The sequence below is a fragment of the Caloenas nicobarica genome, chromosome 6 (genome assembly GCF_036013445.1).
Source record: "Caloenas nicobarica isolate bCalNic1 chromosome 6, bCalNic1.hap1, whole genome shotgun sequence".
Lineage (NCBI taxonomy): Eukaryota > Metazoa > Chordata > Aves > Columbiformes > Columbidae > Caloenas > Caloenas nicobarica.
This window is the reverse complement of record NC_088250.1, coordinates 34,522,874-34,545,472: the sequence shown is the minus strand read 5'-3', so window position 1 is coordinate 34,545,472 and position 22,599 is coordinate 34,522,874. Positions and strand designations below refer to the sequence as shown.

The window sequence follows — 22,599 nt, the reverse complement described above, 5'->3', positions numbered from 1 at the left end:
CACTGGTTTGAAAAACAGCCCAGTTTATTCCAGCTCTTCGGTGGTAATAGTATTGGCAAACTGTTTTAGCTTCCCAATAACTGAGTAAATTTTGAATTAAAACCAAACAAGTACTATCAAGCTGAATGTATTCTATAGTCTGTTGATGCTTGATCTCTTCTAACTGTAGGTGTTCAGTGGCTGGGTTGTTCCCAGTCTTTGAGAAACAGATCTCACGGCTGCTCCCTGTTTCTCCTTGCTTTGCAGCTCTGGAGTACTTTCCTCTTTGCCATCTGTCCTCACCCACTCCTGCTGCTGTCTTTAAATGCAACATCTGCCCAGATGTTTGTACCCTCCCTCCTGCAGCTCATGCCCTCCTGCTGGTCACATCTTCCACTGTGGCCTTGCCATCCATCCTGCTGCTGCCGCCGAGCGCGTGAAGCTGCATTCTCTGCAATTGACACAGAGACTGAATAGCTTCCAGTGGTCAATGCATCTTATCAGTTGGGACGTTAGTAGAAATAATATCTTCATATAGAAGATGAAAACTAATAGAAACCTCTTCTGGGCAGAGAGTTAAATTCAGTTAATGCGTGGTGAGTATTTAAAAGAAGATGTACTTCTTGCAGGCATGTAAAATATTTGGGATCTGAAAGGACTTTCCTTTTTTCCTCTCTACTTTTACTCTTTTTTTGTTTTTCCTAAGCCGGTTGAAATTCGTGGCAGTTTCTTTTTTGGCATGCAAAAAATCAAGATGAGCTAGTAGGGCTATGAATTTTCACAAGGATGTTGAAAATAGCTCTGCCCGCTGGATGTAGGAAGAGCTGTTAAGATTTGCTCTGTTTATCTTTGCTGTAACCCTTTGCCGCTCTAATTCGAGAGAGACTGCCAGTCCACTGTTCCACCAGACAGTTCCATCTCCTGAAGTGGAAGAGAACCTTAATACAAATAAGTCTGTCCATCGAGGCATTGCCTCCATGACTGGTGGCAGAGGCATGGAGGAGGCCACGCATATCTGCATTTCTCTGACTATTCAGTTCAATGAAAGCTTAAAATACTTAGTTTCTAAAATCCACCATGCTGCCTCCTGGGAACTTTAGTCTGAGTAACAGATGATATAGTTTTCTAACTAAGTCTAGGGAAAAGACAAAAAATATTGAATTGCATCTTGTATGAAGCACTACAGCAGTGGTTTAGAAGTTCAATGTTTTGGGTCACAACGTGCAGAGCTTCTGAGTTTTCAGCACATGTTGAAAAGATAAAAACTTTCAGGTCAACTCTGCTTTCTACTATGAGAGACCCATGGAGCAGCAAATCTGTTGAAATTTGCTGATTCAGCCAAGTGCTCTACAGAATATGCTCCAACTTGTGGTCTTGTTCTGTGAAGTTTTAAAACTGCGTTTAATTGTTTTCAGTGTGACATCAGGTCATACCCCATCAATTACTTGTATAAAGGGAATTTTTCTGCATATCAGAATTTTTCTCCTTTAGCCTGCTCATGCCGTCAATTTAGGTTTTAACAGAAGTTACTAGCTTTCTAGCATCAGATATTTCAGTGCTCTTATCAGCCTATCCAAGAGAGGTACAAGGCACGTGAGAAAGGCAGAGTGGGTAACTTAAGCTGTACCTTCTTAAGGTAGAATGACATAAAATATCCTTTTCCCGGGCAGTGAATCCAACATCTTGCCAATGGAGGAAACATCTCTTATCTGTGATTTTTAATTCACGTTAATAGTTTAGTCAGGATACTGTTCAGAAGATGCTTTAGTTTATGTATAGTGTTGATTATTTTCCTAAATTATGGTGCATGCTGTTGTGAAAACTTAAAGTATAGGATCCTCAAGATAGTATACTAAGCTCTGGAATTTTTACAAGAAATAAGGAGAACACAGATAAGCATTTAATGTTCATTTGAGCAAAACCAAATGTATTTACATATATTTATTGTAAAAGCAGCTTATAAATTCAGTTTTTTCTATGATACTCTGAATTTCAGGACAATGACTCTTTTCTTACAGTTATGTGCCACAGAGAAAGCTCCGTGGTGCTTGGCTGACAAAGCAAATACTCTTTAAATAGTTCAAAGTATTGAATATGGCCACAAGAATAATGATTTGGTGCCAGAAGGTCTGAGAAATAGATGTAGTCAGTGAAGAAAAGGTGAGTCACAGAAGTCAAGGAAAATGATCTTGGTTTTATTAAACCTGTCAGATTTTCTCTATTGAAATAAATGTTAACTGTGTTCTGCAAAGAGTCCTTGCTGGGTTGCAGTGAAGAAATCTGATATTTCAGTCTGACTTTTATAATTTAAATAATGATAGTTTTTCAGTGCCCTTCCCTCCATGTATAGTGCCTTCTTGCACGTAATCAGTCGATAATGTAACTTACCTTTTTTAGCAATCAGGCATATGGTACAATTGAAAATTCACTCTCCCTCCTGAATGAAATGAGATTTCCAGCACCGTGTTATAGATCTAGGTGACTGTGTTTATCCCAACACATCTATCATTTCAGAGAGTGAGACTCGGTAGGTTTTTTAAATAGTTTCTATCGCGTGTGCACTCCGGCCCCGGTTCTACAGAAGCACGTTCTGTGAGTCCTCTCATTCCTCACAGTGGCAGCTCTTCCAGCCAAAAGATTCTGTGTGACAGAGATTGTAGAATCACACCTTGGATTTTTAATTTACATACTAATGCATACAATTTGGCTGACAGTAATTACAGTTGTGTAGTTCATAAATTAAATAACTAGCTGCAGTTCACGTCAAACTAACATATGAAGAAGATCCCAGTATTTTGTGGATATTCTCCATAGGAAATCCCAATTAATTTACCTCAGCTGTTAGAGCCGAATCCCTTACAACTCTTAACATAGCAAAATCATTTCTCTTTACTGGCCTTGGAAAATGATGAAACAGTAATGAGGTCTGAGTGGTGATGCACTTTTTCTCAATTTGATAGTGATTTATTTTTTGTTTGTCTTGTAGAAATACAGAATTGGACATTATAGCTGAGATTCTGGGTGGGTACAGTTACAGTTATGTTACTAGAATTACTGGAGCTGTGCTGACTTCTTGCATATAAGGGTCTTGGCTCCTGTCTTGGCCATATGTTTAACTAACATGTGAAATCTATGGGATTAACATACTCATGAAATTCAATATTCACTGGCTTTATTATGCAGCCACTTTAATAGTTCACAGCAGAAAATACTCAAATGATTATTTTTAAGTCTGCTTAATCCGTCATGGTGACAAGCACAGATTTTAAGATTAGTTATAAATATATAAAGAGAACAGATAAATCAAATACGGAATAGTCTGACTTTGGTCCGTTACATGTGACTCTGATTTTCACTGGTGGTTCCATAGATACCGGATTACTCGCTTAACTGATTGTTTAATTTTAACGTATCGTAAAAACAGCTATACATGCGTACAATATAACCTTATACGCATGGACATTTATACCTACATACATTTTAATGTAAAGTTGTCTGGTTAAGATCTGCAGTACTATTAAATGCCAAGTGGGAGGAGAGGTTTGTTTTTTCATAAGGACAATTTTTTTCCTCTTTTTTTTTTTTTTTTTTTAATTTAAGTTTTCACACATTGCCCGTCCCTTCCAGTTTTAAGTTGCCTTTCCCTGTATGGGATCAGGGAGACCCTCCATTCTGTTTCATCTCAGGCTGAGCACCTTTCCTCTGCTCCTCACATCAAACAGCTCAAACAGGGTCTCTGCCCCAGGACAGCCTCTGTTCTGGCGCTCAGCAGTGTGCAGCTGTCACCTTCCCATTGAGACCGAGAGCTACCATCTGATCTTCTTGATGTACGTGCCCATGTTTCCCATGCAGTGGAGAAATGCTCAGATTGCCTGGCAGGGCTCTCCACTCGCATCAGGGATACACAGGCACAGAATGCCATCTAGAGGGCAGGGATTCTTCCCTTCCCACAGGAGTACCCAGGAGAACTGCTGGCCTTCCATCACACATGGTGACAGCGCCCATTTTCCTATTCCTCCTCTGGTCAGTATGTACTCTTGCAAGGCCAAGACTTGGAAATTATTAAAGAGAAGTGCTCAATCACTCATTATAACTGTTTCCCTTTAATAAAGCTGCAGGTTTCCTTATTTTCTTCCATCAGTCAGGGGGTCTGTTCCTCCGAATAGTCCTGATTTTAAATGTTCTGGGTCTTAATGTTTAAGTTCTTTAGGAAAAAGCTCTTCTAAAAAGAGGAAGCAAATAAGAGCTAGGTTTGTCATTCAGCTTTTTGGTAAACTCTGAGAAGAGGAGTAATTACAAATCGGTTACTTTGCTAGGCAGAGTCCTCTGTAAAGTTACTGCCTCAACAGTTTCAGGTCAGCTGAAGAAATGGGTCTGAGGGTTGGGCATTATGTGAGAATGTTGTGTGTTTAGACAGAAGCAGCTAATTGATTTATTATTTTCTTATATTGCATCTCTTCTGCTGAAAGACTTGGTTAGCATTTCTCATAACAGTTATGGTAAGCTGGAAATGAGCAGAGATAGGCTTTTCATTGAAGAGGTCATATGGCTGAAACAGCTGAAGTTTCTCCTTACTTGCCTCCTGATAGCTCCTTCTTTTTCTTCTTTTAAGAATTATGGAGTTTGCTTCTTTAGACCTTAGACATGTGCCAGAGCAAAGCCTGTTGCCTCCTCCTTGAAAATTCATTTCAGTCCTATATTGCATTTGATGTCATTATATGCTAAAATGATTATGTAGCCAATATGCAAATGTGTCACCAGTTGGCTCTGCAGGACTGCCCTGAGTAGGGATAAGATTTTGTATATAATGGCTATTACTTTTCTTTCTGGTGTGCTGGCTTTATTCTGGTATCCAGACTTGTGCAACTATGTAATAAACAATATCTCATCTCTGTGTGTTAAATTTGACTCATATGCATACACACCAGGTAGAGAACCCTGGTTTGGGGGCAACAATTATACTTGTAACTGCTACTACCAATAATGGCAGCTGTAATATTCTTTTTCTTAGATAAGCAATGAGTGTAACCTTAAACTGTAAGCTTAAACCTGATCTGTATCAACACAAACCCAATTTTGTTAGACATTGTAGTGTCTCCCTAGTGCCATGCAGAGATAGCTGTGCTGTACATACGTGCATTAATTTAATTAAATTAAGGTAGGATGAGTGAAACAGAGAAAGAGGCCATGTTACAAACTTTGGGGGAGAAAAAAAATAGTCTTTATATATAGTTCCCTGCCATGTAGATAGTTCAGGTAGTGTAGTTGCATGGCATAGTTTTCTTTTGAACTAATTAACACTTCTTGAAAGCCAGGGCATTAGCCCCATTAGAACAATGCATTAGCAACCTGAGCCAGCGTTCACGGATCTTCACAGAGCTGCTTGGTGTAGTATTGACATAATCTCAGTGCTACGGAAAGAACTTGTGTCTTCCTCTTGGCTCCTCTTGCTGTGGCAGAATGTATTTTTTTCTGTTCCAGTTGTGGTCTTCTTTGTGCTCTTTTTATCAAATATTTTGCACTTCACAGTGACCCCAGGGGAACTATTCAAGATTTTACCCAGTTAGATGGGTAAAAAGAGGTATTCTTAGTTCATTGTAAAAAAAAAAACTTGGTAGTATTAGGCAAAAATTGTATTTTTTTGCACAGAAATTGAATAGAAGTAAGAGATGAGAACTTCTCGTGGTTTTTGAGCAACTGATTTGCCCTGCTAATGACCTCTGCCAGGCAGGAATATTTCCCAATTGCAGGCCAGTATGACAGAGCAGTAATGTGATCGATCCTGGGTATATATTACATTGCATAGTATTTCATACATTGATTTATTATTGTTCTTTTTCCACATTTTCCCTTTAGGCCAATCGATCAATCACTGATACTGCTCTTAAACAGCAGCTTGGATTAAGAAACAGCAATATTTCATGTTTTATACTAGTGTTAGTGTGTTTGGCTATCAAATATGGACACCTGAAGGGGGGTGCGGTTCCAGTGGCTGCACTCGAGTTGCACTTACTTGTGTGTGATGCAAATTTGGCTCATTATGGAGATCCAAGCTGGGCTCTTCTGCTGCTGCTGCTGTGCTTTTCACGCTTGAGCTTCTCACTGGAGCACCACTGAATCCCGTCTTAATGTGTGTTCTGTATGAGTCTGTTATTGTCATCCAAACCTTGTTTTTATAAGAATTTCTACAGTTTGCTGCATTCTCCCAAAGTGTGTAATTTAACACTTTTCTTGAACCTCCTAGGCATGTAGTTTACCAACAAATGTAAGTACAGAGAAGAAAATCTGAGATAAATTTTATATGCTGAGCAGCAAGGTTAAGTAAATAATTGGAAAGTATTTAGCATTGTGCAGTAACACTTAATAACATATAATTAAAATAGAATTTACTTTCCGTGCAGCAGGCTTTAATGTTTATGTTTTTGTACAGTTTCATATTTTCTATTTTCATCAGGTACAAAGCTGTAAAATTTATCCAAGAGAAAAAAAAGCCTCTGGCACATCTCTGTCTGTAGGAAAAAGCCTTCCCAACAGGCATATCTTTTACTTCGGTGTTACGGAGTACGTTCTTGTCCTGGCCATTGACTTCCTTAGGTCTATTGCTATGAATGCAGGATCTGAAGATAGCCCGCTAGAATTCTTTGTACCAGGAACTGATCCTCAGAGCTAAGCTGTTTGTTCTAAGGACCTGACATCCACATTGTGTGCATTTTGAGGAGTTTACTCCTATCGAGCTCTCGTTAAGCTCAGCAGCGGCTGGAGTTCCTCTTCCAATTTTGTGCATTACAAAAGAAACCCAGTCCCTTGGCTCCAAGGCCACGCTGCAGTGTGAATTGTAGCCTGGTCAGTGTGATGATCAGAAAAATCACTCGAGAAGGACACACACTGCTCATCCAAGCCGAAAAGCCACTGTAGATGCACCTGATGGCAGCCACACAAAAGGAGAAATTGCATACAACAGGTCAGGGTAACATTCTGGTACTGCCACGCTAGACAGATTCTAAGGATCCTCATCCCTGATCACCCACCTTGTCTGAAGTGAGCGCAGTCTGCAGGGCGATAAAAACAGATGCAGCTCCAAACTGGTGAAGCTTTTAAAAGAGACTGACTTTGGAGTCTGGGTTGTTGTTCTTTTAAGCAAAATACAATTACTCTGAAAATTCACTGTTTCACGCTAAAAGATTAAAAATAAAATTAATCAGAACTTTTAATTTAACAAGCGTCAGTGCAGAAATGAACCTACCATGTATTGCTGTGTGAAATGGACATTGTTTGCTACCGATGTGCCTATAAAAACAAAAGAGAAAAATGTTCAAAGCTTTCAGGGGAAGCAGGGTGATGTTTGCAGATAGAGTTTTATTTCAGTTAGCAAGAAATGAACAGTAATTTTGTGATTCAGTTACTACAAGTTAGCTATTGGCTACAAAACAATTGCTGTACATGATATGGCATTTGATCCTGTGCGTAGTAGGGAGCACCGATACCTGTTCTGCTTCGCTTTGCTTTGCGACTCCTTAGCTGGAAGGGAGAGAAATAACGGAAGCCATCAAAAGAAGTTCATTTTGAAATACCTGGGGCAATTGACTTATGGGTGACTTCTGATGAAGAAAGTGAAATTGCAGGAAACATTGCCTTCGGAAATAACTCCATGCTCCCGTATAGTTAAAAACAGAGAAACTTGTTATAAATTTGTGTTATGAATTGTGAAACAGTTGACATTAATAGCTTATTGTGGTGGAAACATTTTAACTCCCAAGTCTTTAAAGGAATAGAGTAAAATGATTCATCATAGGAGAAGGAAAAGAATGTATTTTATATTTTATTATGTTTAAAAATATTTTGTGACAATATCAATTATAACATCACGTAAGACTTTAAATCTGTAGCATAGTGTAGTGAAGAAAGTCGTTCTTTTTCCCAGAATTCAAATGAAAATAAGCTCGTGGGATATTTTTAAAAATAAACCAATTGTATATTTTTTTTCCGTTTCATGAAAAGTCCTACAGAAGAAAAAATGAGATTTTCCCACTCAAAGAATCATTGGATAATGAACTGATATGAGTCTCCCATCACACAGCCAGTGAATGTGACATTTAAGCATGTGGGATCAGTGTTTTCCAGGCTGTCAGTTTGCATCATTTTATTTCATAATTATTTTTGTTTGAACTAAATGAAGAAACTTAGGATAAATAATTGGGAAAAAATACTTCTTGATAAAAATTCAGCATCTGCTTTCTCTGAAGACAGAGCAAAACATCTGTTTTTTCACCTTCCAGTGAGAGACAAAATAACTGGTTATGGGAGACAATTAAGTGTGTTGTTGATTATACATTACAAGACACACAGGAAGAAAAGCTGGAATGCATTAAGGTTTTGAGTCTTCTCTTTTTATCATCAACCCCAAGCAAACTCAGTTGCTCAGTTTCCCGGGGAGGAGAGTGGGTAAGTCGTGAGGAGGTTGGTGTTGGTGTTCCTTGAAGTGAGTGCCGAATTTAGCTCCAAATTTGAACTGTTTATTATCGTTTAATAACAGCCTTTCAATTCGGGTCCATGGAGCAGCCTAGAAGTACCAGTTGTGGCATTAGGGCCATTTTTTGCATTCACATATGAAATTATATTTCATGTTAATTCCAATGAAATTAGAAAAAATACATAAAAGCGGCTTTAAAGTAGAAGAGCTGCTCTTTATAGCTAGAATTTCTAGAAAGTAAAAAAAAAAAAAAAATCTGTATATACATATGTGTAATCCTTCGCTTCCTGGTACTTAATTCCAAGATTTTCTACTTAATTCCATTGACTATGATTTTAAGTTTATCTTAGTTTTTAAAGAAAAATAATTTTTAATTAATTATATTCTAATGCTGAATTGAAAATTTTAATGTGACCTGCCAAAATTTGAAAAGGGAAGTTAAATTTACTAAAAGGAATAGCTAGATTCTTGAATTTCAGCTTTTGAAGAAAATGAGCTTAAGGCCTTTGTGGCTTATTCCTGTACTTAGATATTGAAGTGTATCCTGTAAAGACAAACTGTTTGCCCCTTGGGCTTCGTTTTCCATACCCACTTCCCAGAACTGGTAGTTGTATTGCCTGTATTTACTGTGAACATCTCAGCTAGACAAGTGGGGAAAAATAACAAATGAGATCTCTTGGAATAAAGTTGCCCAAAAATTAATTTTGATATATAGATCTGAAATATCCTATTCTTTTCAAACTCTACGTTAGATTAACCTTGAAGGTGAGTATGTGACTCAGGCAAGTGTGTAGAATGGAATCACAGAAAGCAGAAAACTGTCACCGTGGCAGTAGCCTCATGGGCAAAATCACAGACGTTTGAAGGATAACTCATTTAAAGTAAATACTAAAGTTGCCATTCTGACTGCTTGAAAAACTCTCCTGAAAGTACATGAGTTTTCCTCAAGACCTGAATTTAAAAACAAAACCGTTCTGTTTTGTCATTAGGCAAGTGAATGTTTTTAAAAGTGGTTGCCATATGTATCATTTTGGAAGGACCTGAAGCCCTAGAAATATTTTTACTGGTTTCGATGTCGTTCTTAAATTTGATCCAAATCTTCTGCAAAATGTTTTCTTTCAAATCAAAGCAAGTATTTTCTTTGAAAATGGCCACAGTAATAAGTTTCTTACCGAGCTTCAGCTTTGGATATATGGAAAGTCAATGGTTTTCGACTACTCTTTATTAATTTCAAAGAATTAGAATTTTTCCTGAAGAGTTTGGTCTTTTTGCAAGAAAAATTGAAACAAATGCAACTGGCCAAGTGTGATAAGATTAATTCATATAAGAGTTTTCAATGCAAGGATATTTATCAAGTGTTAAATACAAATTGATATCAAACACCTTTCGGATTAATCAGGTCCATGCTGCTTGCCTTTATCTGCCTCCGTTAATTGCAAGAATCTGAGTTTCACTACAATTTCAGGATCTCATACTTCTTTCATGGACCAGGGATTTTATTTTTAGTTCTTTGATAGAGGAAATAACAGCCTGTTAATATTACATGGGGAAGCACAGTAAGTCTGTCAGAGTGAAATTCTCTCAGTTCCTAACAGAGAACAGTTCCATAAGGGAACAAATCACTTAAAACAAGAGAGAAGAGGGGGAAAAAAAAAAAAAAAGAGATGGAACAGCTGCCTCTGGTTCACAGTTTGCAAGGGGAGGAATCACCAAGCACTGTAAATATTGGAAAACTGGAAGTTAAACAAATTTCACAACACGAACACACTGTTCCTTGCATAAAAATTCGGTCTTATGTTTTACCTTTGTGTGATGGCATCGTGGCCTGTACCACGTGCCCAGGTAGGGAGACACGCTGTGCTGTCAGAAAGGGGCTGTTGCGGGAAAAGTGGATGAGTTTCAGCATTCCTCCTCCTTCCCGAGTGCCCAAGTTACGGCAGGATTGGCGTCGCCTGGTGCCACCGCTCTGTCTACCCGGGAGCGAGGGGCCTTTCCTTGGCTGTCCTTTTTACTGCTCATTCATAGCGGCTGCTTCTCTTTAGGAGTATTGTTTATGGGAAGTGTCTCGGTCTGTGCGCAGAGCCATGTGTCACACTGAGGCATGCAGCTCAGCGCTTTATTCAGAGGGTAAGTGCTAAAAAATAGGAGTCCTGCTGGGACTTCTGGTTTGCCATACTTGTACTTCTATGCTCCATCAAGTGTATATGCGTTATACAGACCATCATGTGTATTACGTATGTCTTTAGCTTCAGGAAATATACACAGATTTATGCTGTCTCTGCTTATTTAGATCTCCTTTAATCCTCATCCTTTAAAAAAAATGGTTTATATATGATCATTTGAAAGCATTTTTGGGAAAAAAAGCATCCTTCATAATTTTCACATATTTATTCAAAGGCCTGTATTGGCAGTGCTTTACTTGTGAATATATTGTACATCTACTATATTCTCCATAAATAACAGTGGAATTTGCTGTTTTCTACAATTTGCATGCAGGTAAACATACAAAGCTATTATGTGTCTGTGAGTAGCCTAGATATTTATTTGCTCAAAGATAAGCCCTTGCTTATAATGCAGTCTGTTTTGCTAGATCTCTTCCTAACCTTCTCTTTATAATGTCAACTCCAGACATTCCTGTGGTGTCAGAAAGGAAAATGTTGACAATTATAAAGGCTTGTCATTCTTAACTATTTTAGAGTCAACCAAAATTAAAAAGACAAATATTATCATTCTTGAACCAGTTAAAAATGTCTGGCTCCAACTTCTGAAAAAAAAAAATGAAAAAAAAAAAAAAAGGTATTTCACCAGGAGCATGAGGTTTACTTTTAGTCATTTTTAGGAGACAGTCTCATCAGTAGTGTATGAATCTCATTTGGTTTTGGTTTGTTTAATTCAACTCCTGATGTTCCTCTGTTTATCTAATATAAGTAGATAACGAAGGATTAAATTATAGTTATCCCTTTCTTTCAAAAAGAAGGCTTCATCTTTTTGGTTGAGCTTGCGATGTTTCTTCTCGTGGGAGCTGGGAAACCCTCGTGGGGCAGGACAAGAGCTCAGTGCTGGGGAGCCCTGCACATGGCCCTGCCTCACAGTCGCTCCCTGTAATCTGCTGCAGACCTGCAGATAAAGGAGCAAGTTCTGTTTTCTGATCTCTCTCAGCATGAAATTCGTACAATTTTTAAAGCTGTTACATAATTTTCCATGTAAATTCATGTTTAAATACATTAATCAAGTCATCAATCATTCGTAAAATATCATATGCAGCTGCACAGACCTTGGGGTGCTTTTTGTTAGGAACATTTAAACCCAAGTTTTTATGTAATCTTAAGTGGTTGTCTTTCTGATGTTGAATAAATATCTTCTGATTTTTAGCATACATTAGAAGAAGGAGGTTATAACACTCTCTATGAGGCTACAAACCCATTTTTTTGGTAGCACAGCTATAGCATAGCATGGCCTGTGAGATAAGCTGCTTTTGAGGTCTGTTCATGGCTTGTCCTAGTGTCACTTTGTTTATGTGTCAGTAAAGAATCTTAAAATGTATTGTTGAAATTTTAAATTGCAACAATGATCCCTACCAATACTGCCCAGTAAGGTTTTAATATGGCCTTTTTATAGACAGAATTATAATTAATAATTGTGTTGTTCTGTGTTTTATTACTTAACATCACATATGTGTTGCTTTTATGCCATGTTTTACCTGAATATGAATTGAACATTGGCTGAGTATTTCAGATAAAATGTGTCAAATGGTTTTTAAGTGCGGTTAAAGAGAATAGGCTATTTTATTATGCTAAAAAAGATAGCGTATGTGGAAATGATGCAGCTGGAGAAGGCTAAGGGCCCATGTGTTTTGAAGCAAGGGTGAGAAGCCTGGCAGTCATCATATCACTAACTTGTGGTTGTTTGGTTGTTTTTCCCTCATCTCCGTGAGGCAGAAGAAATAGTTAAGACTAGGACATTTGAGAAGACATACAGTGATATTTTGTTAAGTATTAGTCCACTAAATTCGCTGCATATTTCATCAGTCCCTGGCTTTCTCCAGCCTCGGTTCCTGTGCGGGGCTGGGGCCCCGGGCGCAGAGCTGTACACATGGGCTGCAGGGAGATGCTCCGTGGTTGCTCCAGTGTTGCTCTGTGGTGGAAACTGTTACACAGGAGGTGGAAGCATCCAAATGTTGACAGGCAGGTTGGGAGGTGAGGTTCCCATTTTACTCCTGGCAAAGAGTTATCTATAGCAATATAATCTGCACTGGTAAGTGGCCAGTGGAAATGCTTTTATAGTGCTAGAAACTAATTAAGGCTTTTGTTGCTATAATTCTGTTGATCTAAAAACACAAATGTAATTTTCAGTACTTCTAGCCAGCATAAATATGCTCTTAAACTTCTCTGGCAATTTGTTGGGTTAGTCTTTCGAAGGACAGATTTTCTGTGTAACATGTACAGAATAATACAAACAGGTTCCCGTGACCAAAGATGAGATGGTTCAAGCGGTAAACTCTTCCTAGAAGAGCAGCTTACCAAAAAAATGCCTGAGGACCTAAGGAAAGATTTCAACAACATTACTTTTTACTTTACCAACAAAAGGCTTTGACCTTGGCTTTGACTTCTCATGTGTGCTGTATGAAGCTGTGACCACAAAAACATACAAAATCAGAAGCCGAAAGCAGGAAAAATATTGCTGAGCGCATTTGAAGTTCTTGGGCAGCTATTAATACACTGCACAGGGCAAGACAAATGAGTGTCTGTGTAAATCAATAAAGCTTTCTATAAATGAACAAATGGTTTAGTATGAATAACAAAGAAGTGTACGTGGTAAGCAGTGTTGTACATTCTGTCAGGGATTTTAAAGTTCACTGTCATGACTTTGTTCGTCCTGACCTTTGTTGATGATACCTTCAAAGCACGTTGAGCTGTTAACTTGACGTACAACCTTTAGACCTTTCATCTCCTGCCCATGGCAAGGGGGTGAACGAGATGATCTTTAAAGGTCCCTTCCAATCCAAATTCTATGATTCTATGATCTGCTTTTTTCCCTTAGCGCAAACTACATACTACTCTCCCCTTCCTTCTCTCTTCCTTCTTCCATCCTTTTGTCTCAGCTCTACAAAGGCTAAGTAAGAAAAACTGTCTTGTATGCGCTCCTCTCTTATTCATGCCTTCTAGTAGAAAGTTCAGTGTTTTAATTAATGTCACTGTGGTTCTAAAAGTGTAGAGGACTGTCCATTTAAGACTTCCTAATAGATACAAGAAATAATTCTTCACCTAAAGACCCCAGTGCACCAAATACATCCTAATTCATGAATTGTTGAAACAGCCTAGCTGGGTAACAAAATGCTGTTGTTCCTGTTCTCTTGACTTTATAAATCAAGGTAAAGTTTAAACTTTATGAAAAACACTTTAGAGCCCTAAATCCAAATCTTATTTTCAAATGTGTTTTAAGCACTTCAGTTCGCTCTTTCAAGAAGCGCACAGAAATGGCTTTTGCAGGATGTTAAGTGAAAGATGTCCTCTCAAGTGCCACTTAGAGAGGCAAATCTGGAGGAGACATGGATGTCTCATGACATTCTTAGACATCAGAATGTGTCTGCCACTTATACCAAACACAGGTAAATGTTGAACAAAGTATAGTAAGTAGACAATCCTTAACCTGTTGTAATAATTCTCTATAAAATCATTAAAAAGGAAGAGGAGAGAATGAAGAAATAATCCTAAATGTCTATTTCAATGTAAGAATATAAGTCCATATTTATTTCAGCTATTTGTAGTCCGGTGCTGTTATTCAGCTGAAAAGTGCCATGATCTATGAGTGCAGGTGAGGACCGAACCCCCCAAAATGTCTCAGATTTGGCACAATGAGACTGGTGGGAGATCTTGTACTTTGACCATGTAAACTCAGAAAAAAAGATGGTGAGCTGGAAAGGAGCAGAGCACTTTCTGGCTCACAGCCTACTGATAATGAATAATTTTTTGAGACAACCTTTCCCTGTGTTTTGAGGCAAGGGAGTGGGAGGTTTGGATTTGTTTTTTCCCTATGATGCAACAAGCCGTAGTGTCTTCTGCTGTTCATTAACAAAAAAGTAGATATAACCACATTAAGAATATATTTGAGATGCATTTTAGACTTCATGTGAAGATGCATTTTCGCAAGAATTTGAAGTTTAGGTGGTTGTACTGCTTAAAATGGATGCTTCCTCTGCTTTGGTCTTACAGGTATCCTAAAGTTAATTATCACAACCATTTTAGAAATTTTTTTTAAGAGCTGTAATGAATTGTCGTGCCTTTACTGATCCACTATGTAGCACGGTTATAGAGACGTGAAAAAGGTTAAGGCTACTGTCTGTCTGTCTCCTTATTTCTTCTATAGCATAATGAACAACAAATCATTCTGAACCAAGGTACTTCCTCTTACTCCAAAGAAGTTTTAAGGAAACATTGTGTATTGTGAAATAAATACAGTTTATTTCATTCCACCTGACTTGTGTCTACATTCATGGGAAATAAATGTTAGATTCTTATTCATTTTGGCAGAACAGGACTAGACCTTAGTGCATCAGGTGTGTAGCCTGTTACCAGCCTGCAATGAAACAGAGTAAACAGCTGCCCCGCAGGAGGAAATACAGAGTGTTCTTCAACATCTGTGAAGGGGAGAGAAAGCTCTTAGCTGACCTGAAGATAAACTTCATCATTACCAGGGCTATGTTTTCCATCCTGAGAAAGGGATTACAATCAAAGTTGACAAAGTCCTTCAGAATGACTCTCTTAGCAAGGGTGTCAATACAAGGCAACCTCTGTTTTATACAAAGTAGTCTGAAGTTTTTGCTTTCAAATTGATTTTCCCTGAACTCAGTCTCTCAATTCAGAACAAAGTTGCCTGTAATTGAGGCAGTTGAAGGGTTTTTAGCATTATCCAAGTCAAGATTGAAATCTTTAAATTTCCCAGTGTTTGGAGAGACTCTTGTGCAAAATGCTTTCTTACAAATTGGAACTAGGAAGCACCTCTGTTTTGACGTTTGTAGAATCCTTGAATCTATAATGATCCAAAAGCAACATGTAATGTTTCATTTAATGGTAAGTTATGGCACAGTTACTTTTGGCTGACAGAATGATACTGTGCTTTGAGAGCTGAGCCCAAGAAAAGCCAGGCTTGCCCGGTGCTAAGTGTTGCTTGTCTGCAGCAGCCCACTGGGCTGCATCACTTGGAGTGTTTGTGAACCTGAAGGACAGAGACGGTTTGTTTCTATGTGTAACATAAAATATACATAAATTCCTAGAGGACAGCTATACCTAGAAGAAGTCACTGTAGAAATCAGTTGATATCTAAGAGTACTGTTCTCAGTAATCAGCTTTTTTCCCTGTGTAGTCAGTCCCCTGCTAGGCTGTGTATGGGAGAAGGGGTTGCATTAGAGGTCAGCACTTCTCTGCCTCTGGGTGCCTGCAGGTGTGCAACACCTTTCACCCCGTGAGAAGTGTGGGATTCTTATTGTGCCTTAGCCTAGTTTAAGTATGGTGTGAAAATAAAAATGAAAATAAAATGTAATAGTGGTTTCCTCCAAGGAGACCTACTTTGCTTAACTGACAAAAGATGACTAGAATATGCAATACTTGAGGTAGACAGATCCCTCTGAGCAAAAATTAAGCAGGCTTACAATAACATCAAAACCCAGCGGTTTATGTTAAATAAATGAAGGGTTAGATTAAGAGGCAGGGTTTTGAGACCACAAGTGCTATTACAAATTTTCCAAATGAATACTTTTGGGGGAATGAGGATTATTATCAAGTATTCAGTTGCAATATAGAGTGATTTAGTATATCAAGTACTGGTTTTCCCATGTTGTGGGTACTGGCACAGGATCTTAAGCAAAGTGAGTCAAGTGTTCCTTTCTAGTGCAGTCCTCATTACAAAAATGCCACATAAATAGGCATGATTTGCTCAGCAATCAAGGAGCACGAAAGTCAAGCTAACATTGACTGCATTACATCCCTTCACTACACTTTCAAAGCCAGTGCTGTGAAAAAGGGTTTTATTATACGGATGTTTCCACTGTGGCTTGATAAGAGGGAAAACGTAGCATTTATTTATAATGCTGTCAAGTTCAGATTTCCTAATTTCGGTAGCCTGTTTGTAAAGGAGTAGCTCACTGAAATCAGAGATTCAACTAACAGATCCAAGAAGACTTAGCTTCCATTTTACAGCCTCACAGCATTAAAAAAATGGAGTAAGAGAAATACAGAGAGTTCTCTGGGAATTTGGGGTAATACAAGTATGTGGTGTAGTTCTTCTAGATATCTCTATATGGGAACAGTCTGCCCTAACTATTTTAAGATAAAATCATATGATCTATTTTTATGTTAGTGAAAATGAAAATTAAAGAAATTAAACCCACAGGTATACCAGCATGCGTGAGTTAAAGGCTGTGCAGACTAATCCTTTGATTGCTTCTAAACAGTATGAATAATTTATTTTGGATGGCATTTTAGGGTGATATTCATGGAGAAATCATCTGTAAATCTTTAACTCATAGAAATGCATTTTTATATAGCAGTCGTCTCTTTGTTTTTATCAATCAATATGCAAGAACGGTCTGTAAAAGCAAACTGATAACTGATACCGAAAGCCACTTCGGTACGGAGGACTCTTTACCCTCCAGCTTCTGATTTCTTACTGCTGCTTTTGCAGTTTCTCCTTCTACTTTGCTACTTCTGCGTCTATACTTTTTGCTGCCTCATCTCACGGTGCTCTCTGCAGGATCACCCATAGACTGTTTATAGCCATATGTTGAATCCGTTGGTAGGTGACATTGTGAAAAATTGGTGCAGAGCATTTTACCACCTTTGCTGGCTTTGATGGTACCCTCAAGATAAAGCACTGATTCCGTACAGTTGTTTATTTAGACTTGTAAATAAGTAAACTCTATATGCCCTTGTTTTTACCTCCCTTTTATTCATTGCTCTGTTCCAATATGCTGGATAATTATGTTTGTTTACTTTTCCTTCCTAATCTTAATTTTAGGATTTAGGTACGTTTGAAATTGTTGTTAGTGAACCAATTTATTGAACTTTGGGATCTTCATTTTGTTGAATCATTGACTTTTCTTAACAAGGAAGAGAGAACTGTGTGTCTTTGCACAGAATCTTTCCATACAGTACATTACATTAAATTTTTCTCTGAAATTACAGATGTTAACTATATTTATGACTGTTGATTTGTATAACCACAATTCTTTTGAAACGCCATTTGTTTAACTTTTATAGGTTGACAGAAGGTCAAAGTGAAGCAAATAATGTAAATTGTATAATAGTTGTAATTATGTGGATGCATTGATTTTGATGTTATGGTTATGCGATATGAAGTTATGTGTGGAAGGCAGGAAGGTTTCTAGAGCCAGTTTGAACTCATGGAGTTTTATATATGGCTTTAGTTTCTCTGTCTTCAAGAGCAAACTGGTTGAAACTTGCTCTGATGCAACTGTATACAGCACACTTTAGAGATTTTCTAATACTGAAAGAATTCCTAACAACAAGTCATAACATATAGAAAAATACATTGATTTACTGTAATTTACATACAAGATTGTGCTGTTTTGAAGTTTGCACTATGCAAAAATCTGAGTGTAATTGAAATTAAAGATGGATGAAAGGCACTACTCTACAGGAAACTTAATCATATTTAAACTGATACATGTGAGAGAAAAACTTTCTGACTTTAAGATTGCATTTCGATGTAGTAAAATACCTCTCACTCTTGAAATGATAGGAATTGTTTTTTAAGTAAAGACTAATGCATTTATCTGGTTCATTTAAGGGGTGCAATTCACAAATTAGCTACAGTAAGACCAGTGCATCTGGAGTTACCCATGACAGAAACCAGGCTTATGGGGAGCTGCCACAGTTAAAAGTTTACATAAGATGGCCTTTTGTTTCATTTCAACAGTAGCTGCCTCTGTTTGCTTCCAAGTGGCTTTCTCGGATAGCAAGTTCACTCTAAACAGAAAAGGAGGAGTAAGAAAAGATACACCAATATTTTCTATAATGTTTTGTTCCCAACTCTATTGCATCTGACAAGATGAGATCGTGGACATAGTTGGAATATCTGCTGTGATATTGTTCTAAATTGTAATGCACAGTGTGAATAATCTCATAAACAAATGTCGCTTCTGTTTTTACTCAAAATAACAACTTGTAGCAAAATAAATTGTATGGTGCTTTTATTCTGGATCTTGAAGAAGTACCCAAAGTAAGCACCCTGAGAATTTTTATGAATTGTCGTATAGTACAAGATACCCTTTGATTAATTTACATATGTATTTATTTATTCTGTTTTCCTGTAGGCAGAGAATTCAGCGCTGGCTCTGGAAAATGAAAATCAGAGAGAACAGTATGAAAGATGTCTTGATGAGGTAAGGTAGATAAAAAGGTTGTTCTTACCTGGTACTATAATTAAATTAATAGAAATGAATCTCTCCCTCTCTTACAAGGTCGACATTGTTCTGCAATTTTCTACTGTTACCTCATTCTAATTAATTCCAGGAACATGTGTTTGGCAGTCATAGGTGTTGTTCTTTCTGACCTCTGCTGTAAGCTGCTTTGACCACATCTCTTCACTGAAAAGTTCATATCCACGTGACCAATATTTGGAACAGGTTTGGTTTCATTAGGGTGAGAAAATGATAATTTTCCTATTAGGTTTTGTGTCCTTCTTTTATGTAGAGCGGAACACAGGTGGCAGTGGCTTTTTCTGGTAAAAATGCCCCAGCTTTTCTGTGTGGTATATTCGGTAACCAGGGAATTCAGTCTCTCATCTCCCGCTTAGAGTCACATACACAGCTTTTTAATGCTGGGTTTTTCTAGCTGTTGTCTCTCTTCTACTACTGCACAGCTCAGCTTCTGATCAGACCCTCCATTTACAGAATTCACCCATCAGTTACTGTCCGAGCACTCCAGCAACACTCACCATTCCAGAAATGTCTAGTATCTCTTATTGCATGCAGCTTTCTGCATATATATACTGATTCGTACTTGTTCCTCCCATTTGTCTTAAAATAAGTCTTCAGTATACACAAGAGCTTAAAATAGTTTTAAGATAGTAGCTCGAAGAATTGCTTAGTAGAAATCATTTACCCATTCCATAATAAGAATGCATAAGTAGTTAGCTGACATAAAAACAAACCAAACCAAACAAAAAAACACCTACACCAGCTGTACTTTTGAGAAAAGAGTGCATGAGTGTGCAAACCACGCATAGCAGATGACAATTCATCTCTTCATATTAAATTTTTAATCAGCATTTGCTGAAGTGTTACTAGCATGAGCTATACAGCTATGGTGCAAGAAGCCTCCAGTTTAGTGTGGATTTTCATCAGCAAATCCTCACTTTTGCCACTATAGCATAATTTTATCAAGGAGCTCGAGTAAAAGACTTGCAGATACACTTTCCACTCGGTTATATCCTGTCTGTTCTGTGGTGCTGGGATATCGTCAGAGCCTTGGTCTGCATTGGCCTGAGTCACTGCATTCAGTGCACACTTGAATAATGTTTGGATATCTTGGTAATAAGGATGGAATTATCATATAATTACTAACTTTAGTTTAAATTACAGAGCTTAACTTAAAATTATTTTCTGATTGTCTAGGACAAAATCTGCCTACATAATTAATTTTGGAAACAAGTAAAGTGCCATAATTGTCCATTCCAGCAAAACGCTCCATACAGGTTATAAAGACAGAAGATATGATTTATTGTCTTTGCAGTAGCATGATGGATTTCTGATTCAGGGTTGTGGGTTTTGCATGCTGCTGCAGTCTAAAGAGTGAATAATTATATCAAACTATTCCCTGAACTTTATTATCTTCAACATTATGTTGGCTGTTTTCAGTCCTCCCATATTATCACAGCTGTATCCATCTTCTCCCACTGTGTCAACTTTGTAATGAGAAAGTGCTTCTCATCACCTGCGGTTTTGTACTTCACAGAATCACAGAATCACAGAATGTTAGGGATTGGAAGGGACCTCGAAAGATCATCTAGTCCAATCCCCCTGCCAGAGCAGGAACACCTAGGTGAGGTTACACAGGAAGGCGTCCAGGTGGGTCTTGAATGTCTCCAGAGAAGGAGAATCCACAACCCCCCTGGGCAGCCTGTTCCAGTGTTCCGTCACCCTCACTGAGAAGAAGTTTCTTCTCACATTTAAGTGGAACCTCTTGTGTTCCAGCTTGAACCCATTACCCCTTGTCTTACTGTTGGTTGTCACCGAGAAGAGCCTGGCTCCATCCTCGTGACACCCACCCTTTATATATTTATAAACATTGATGAGGTCACCCCTCAGTCTCCTCTTCTCCAAGCTAAAGAGACCCAGCTCCCTCAGCCTTTCCTCATAAGGGAGATGCTCCACTCCCTTAATCATCTTTGTGGCCCTGCGCTGGACTCTCTCCAGCAGTTCCCTGTCCTTCTTGAACTGAGGGGCCCAGAACTGGACACAGTATTCCAGATGAGGTCTCACCAGGGCAGAGTAGAGGGGAAGGAGAACCTCTCTGGACCTACTAACCACCCCCCTTCTAATACACCCCAGGATGCCATTGGCCTTCTTGGCCACAAGGGCACAGTGCTGGCTCATGGTCATCCTGCTGTCCACCAGGACCCCCAGGTCCCTTTCCCCTACACTGCTCTCTAATAGGTCATTCCCCAACCTGTACTGGAACCTGGGGTTGTTCCTGCCCAGATGCAAGACTCTACATTTCCCCTTGTTATATTTCATTAAATTTTTCCCCGCCCAACTCTCCAGCCTGTCCAGATCTCGCTGGATGGCAGTACAGCCCTCTGGCGTGTCAGCCACTCCTCCCAGCTTGGTGTCATCAGCAAACTTGCTGATAGTACACTCAATTCCCTCATCCAAGTCATTGATGAATATATTGAATAGGATTGGTCCCAGAACTGACCCTTGAGGCACTCCACTAGATACAGGCCTCCAACCAGACTCCGCCCCATTGATCACAACTCTCTGGCTTCTCTCCTTCAGCCAGTTTGCAGTCCACCTCACTACCCGATCATCCAGTCCACACTTCCTCAGTTTTGCCGTGAGGATGCTGTGGGAGACGGTGTCAAATGCTTTGCTGAAGTCAAGGTAGACCACATCCACTGCTTTGCCATCGTCAATCCACCTTGTTACATCTTCATAAAAGGCTATGAGGTTGGTCAAACACGACTTCCCCTTGGTGAAGCCATGCTGACTGTCCCTGATGACCCTCTTATCCTTGATATGTCTTAAGATGGCACCAAGGATAAGGTGTTACTTCCCTGCTTTATTTTTATTTGTTTATCTTCTTCCTATTTTTTGTCTTCTGTTTTGTGTGTGGTGACCTCTCTTGTCCTTCCCCATGGCTTGGCATCACCTTTTCCTTCTCCTCCCCCTTCCAGCCCCCACAACGCTTTGACAGTGGCATTGTAACCAGCATTGGTTTAGCTGACATGAACTTGGACCTAATCTTTTCTGATCACTGAGCCAGTGACTCAGGCAACAAAACCATGGCTAATAATTGCAAGTTCTACAGGAGTCCCAGGTTAGCACCCACCTGGGTATGTCCCCTTGGTGGAGCTTCACAAGAAATTGCATGTTCTCACCCTGCTTCATGATAGTAACAATAAAGAGAAAAGGAGATGAGACATAAAGGTAATTAGTGAATAACTCAATCAATGACTGTGAGAAGCTTCACTTCCAACCAGAGTCTTCTGAGGAGGTGTTGCATGTGACAGAATCCTTTTCAAACAGCAATTATTACTGGAGATCTTAATAAAATGCTTTCCTTAAATACTGTCATGGAAAAAAAAAAAAGTCTTCCACTTGAAAATTTCTTTAAGTCTGGTGCTTCCTCTGTTCATAACTCTCCTTAAACCATCCCCACTTCTTGAAGGTGAAAATCTCTTCAGGCCTTCCGTAGTTTGGGCTTCAGGAATTCTTTAGTAGTTTTTAGGAGCAGATGTATCCTCCAGAGCTACGTATCTGTCTGTGCTGCAGCTCCATTTTGTCCCAGGGAGACCTGATGGGTTTAAAGGGAGAAACAGAAATGCTCCTGAGAGCACGAGTCTGTGATCATGCCCAAACCTGAGACAATTAAGCCTGCCACCAAAAAACTGGAGCGCCTCCTAGTTCCGTT

At 38.8% G+C, this 22,599-nt stretch overlaps 1 protein-coding gene across 1 annotated transcript in view; it reads left to right on the top strand.

Annotated features, from left to right (window-relative positions):
* Positions 1–22,599, top strand: part of NCKAP5 (NCK associated protein 5) — a 215,943-nt gene that overhangs the window by 98,370 nt on the left and 94,974 nt on the right. The window contains exon 5 of the mRNA XM_065637690.1: positions 18,780–18,848. Within this exon, the coding sequence (XP_065493762.1) occupies positions 18,780–18,848 (69 nt within the window). The remainder of the gene's footprint in view (positions 1–18,779; positions 18,849–22,599) is intronic.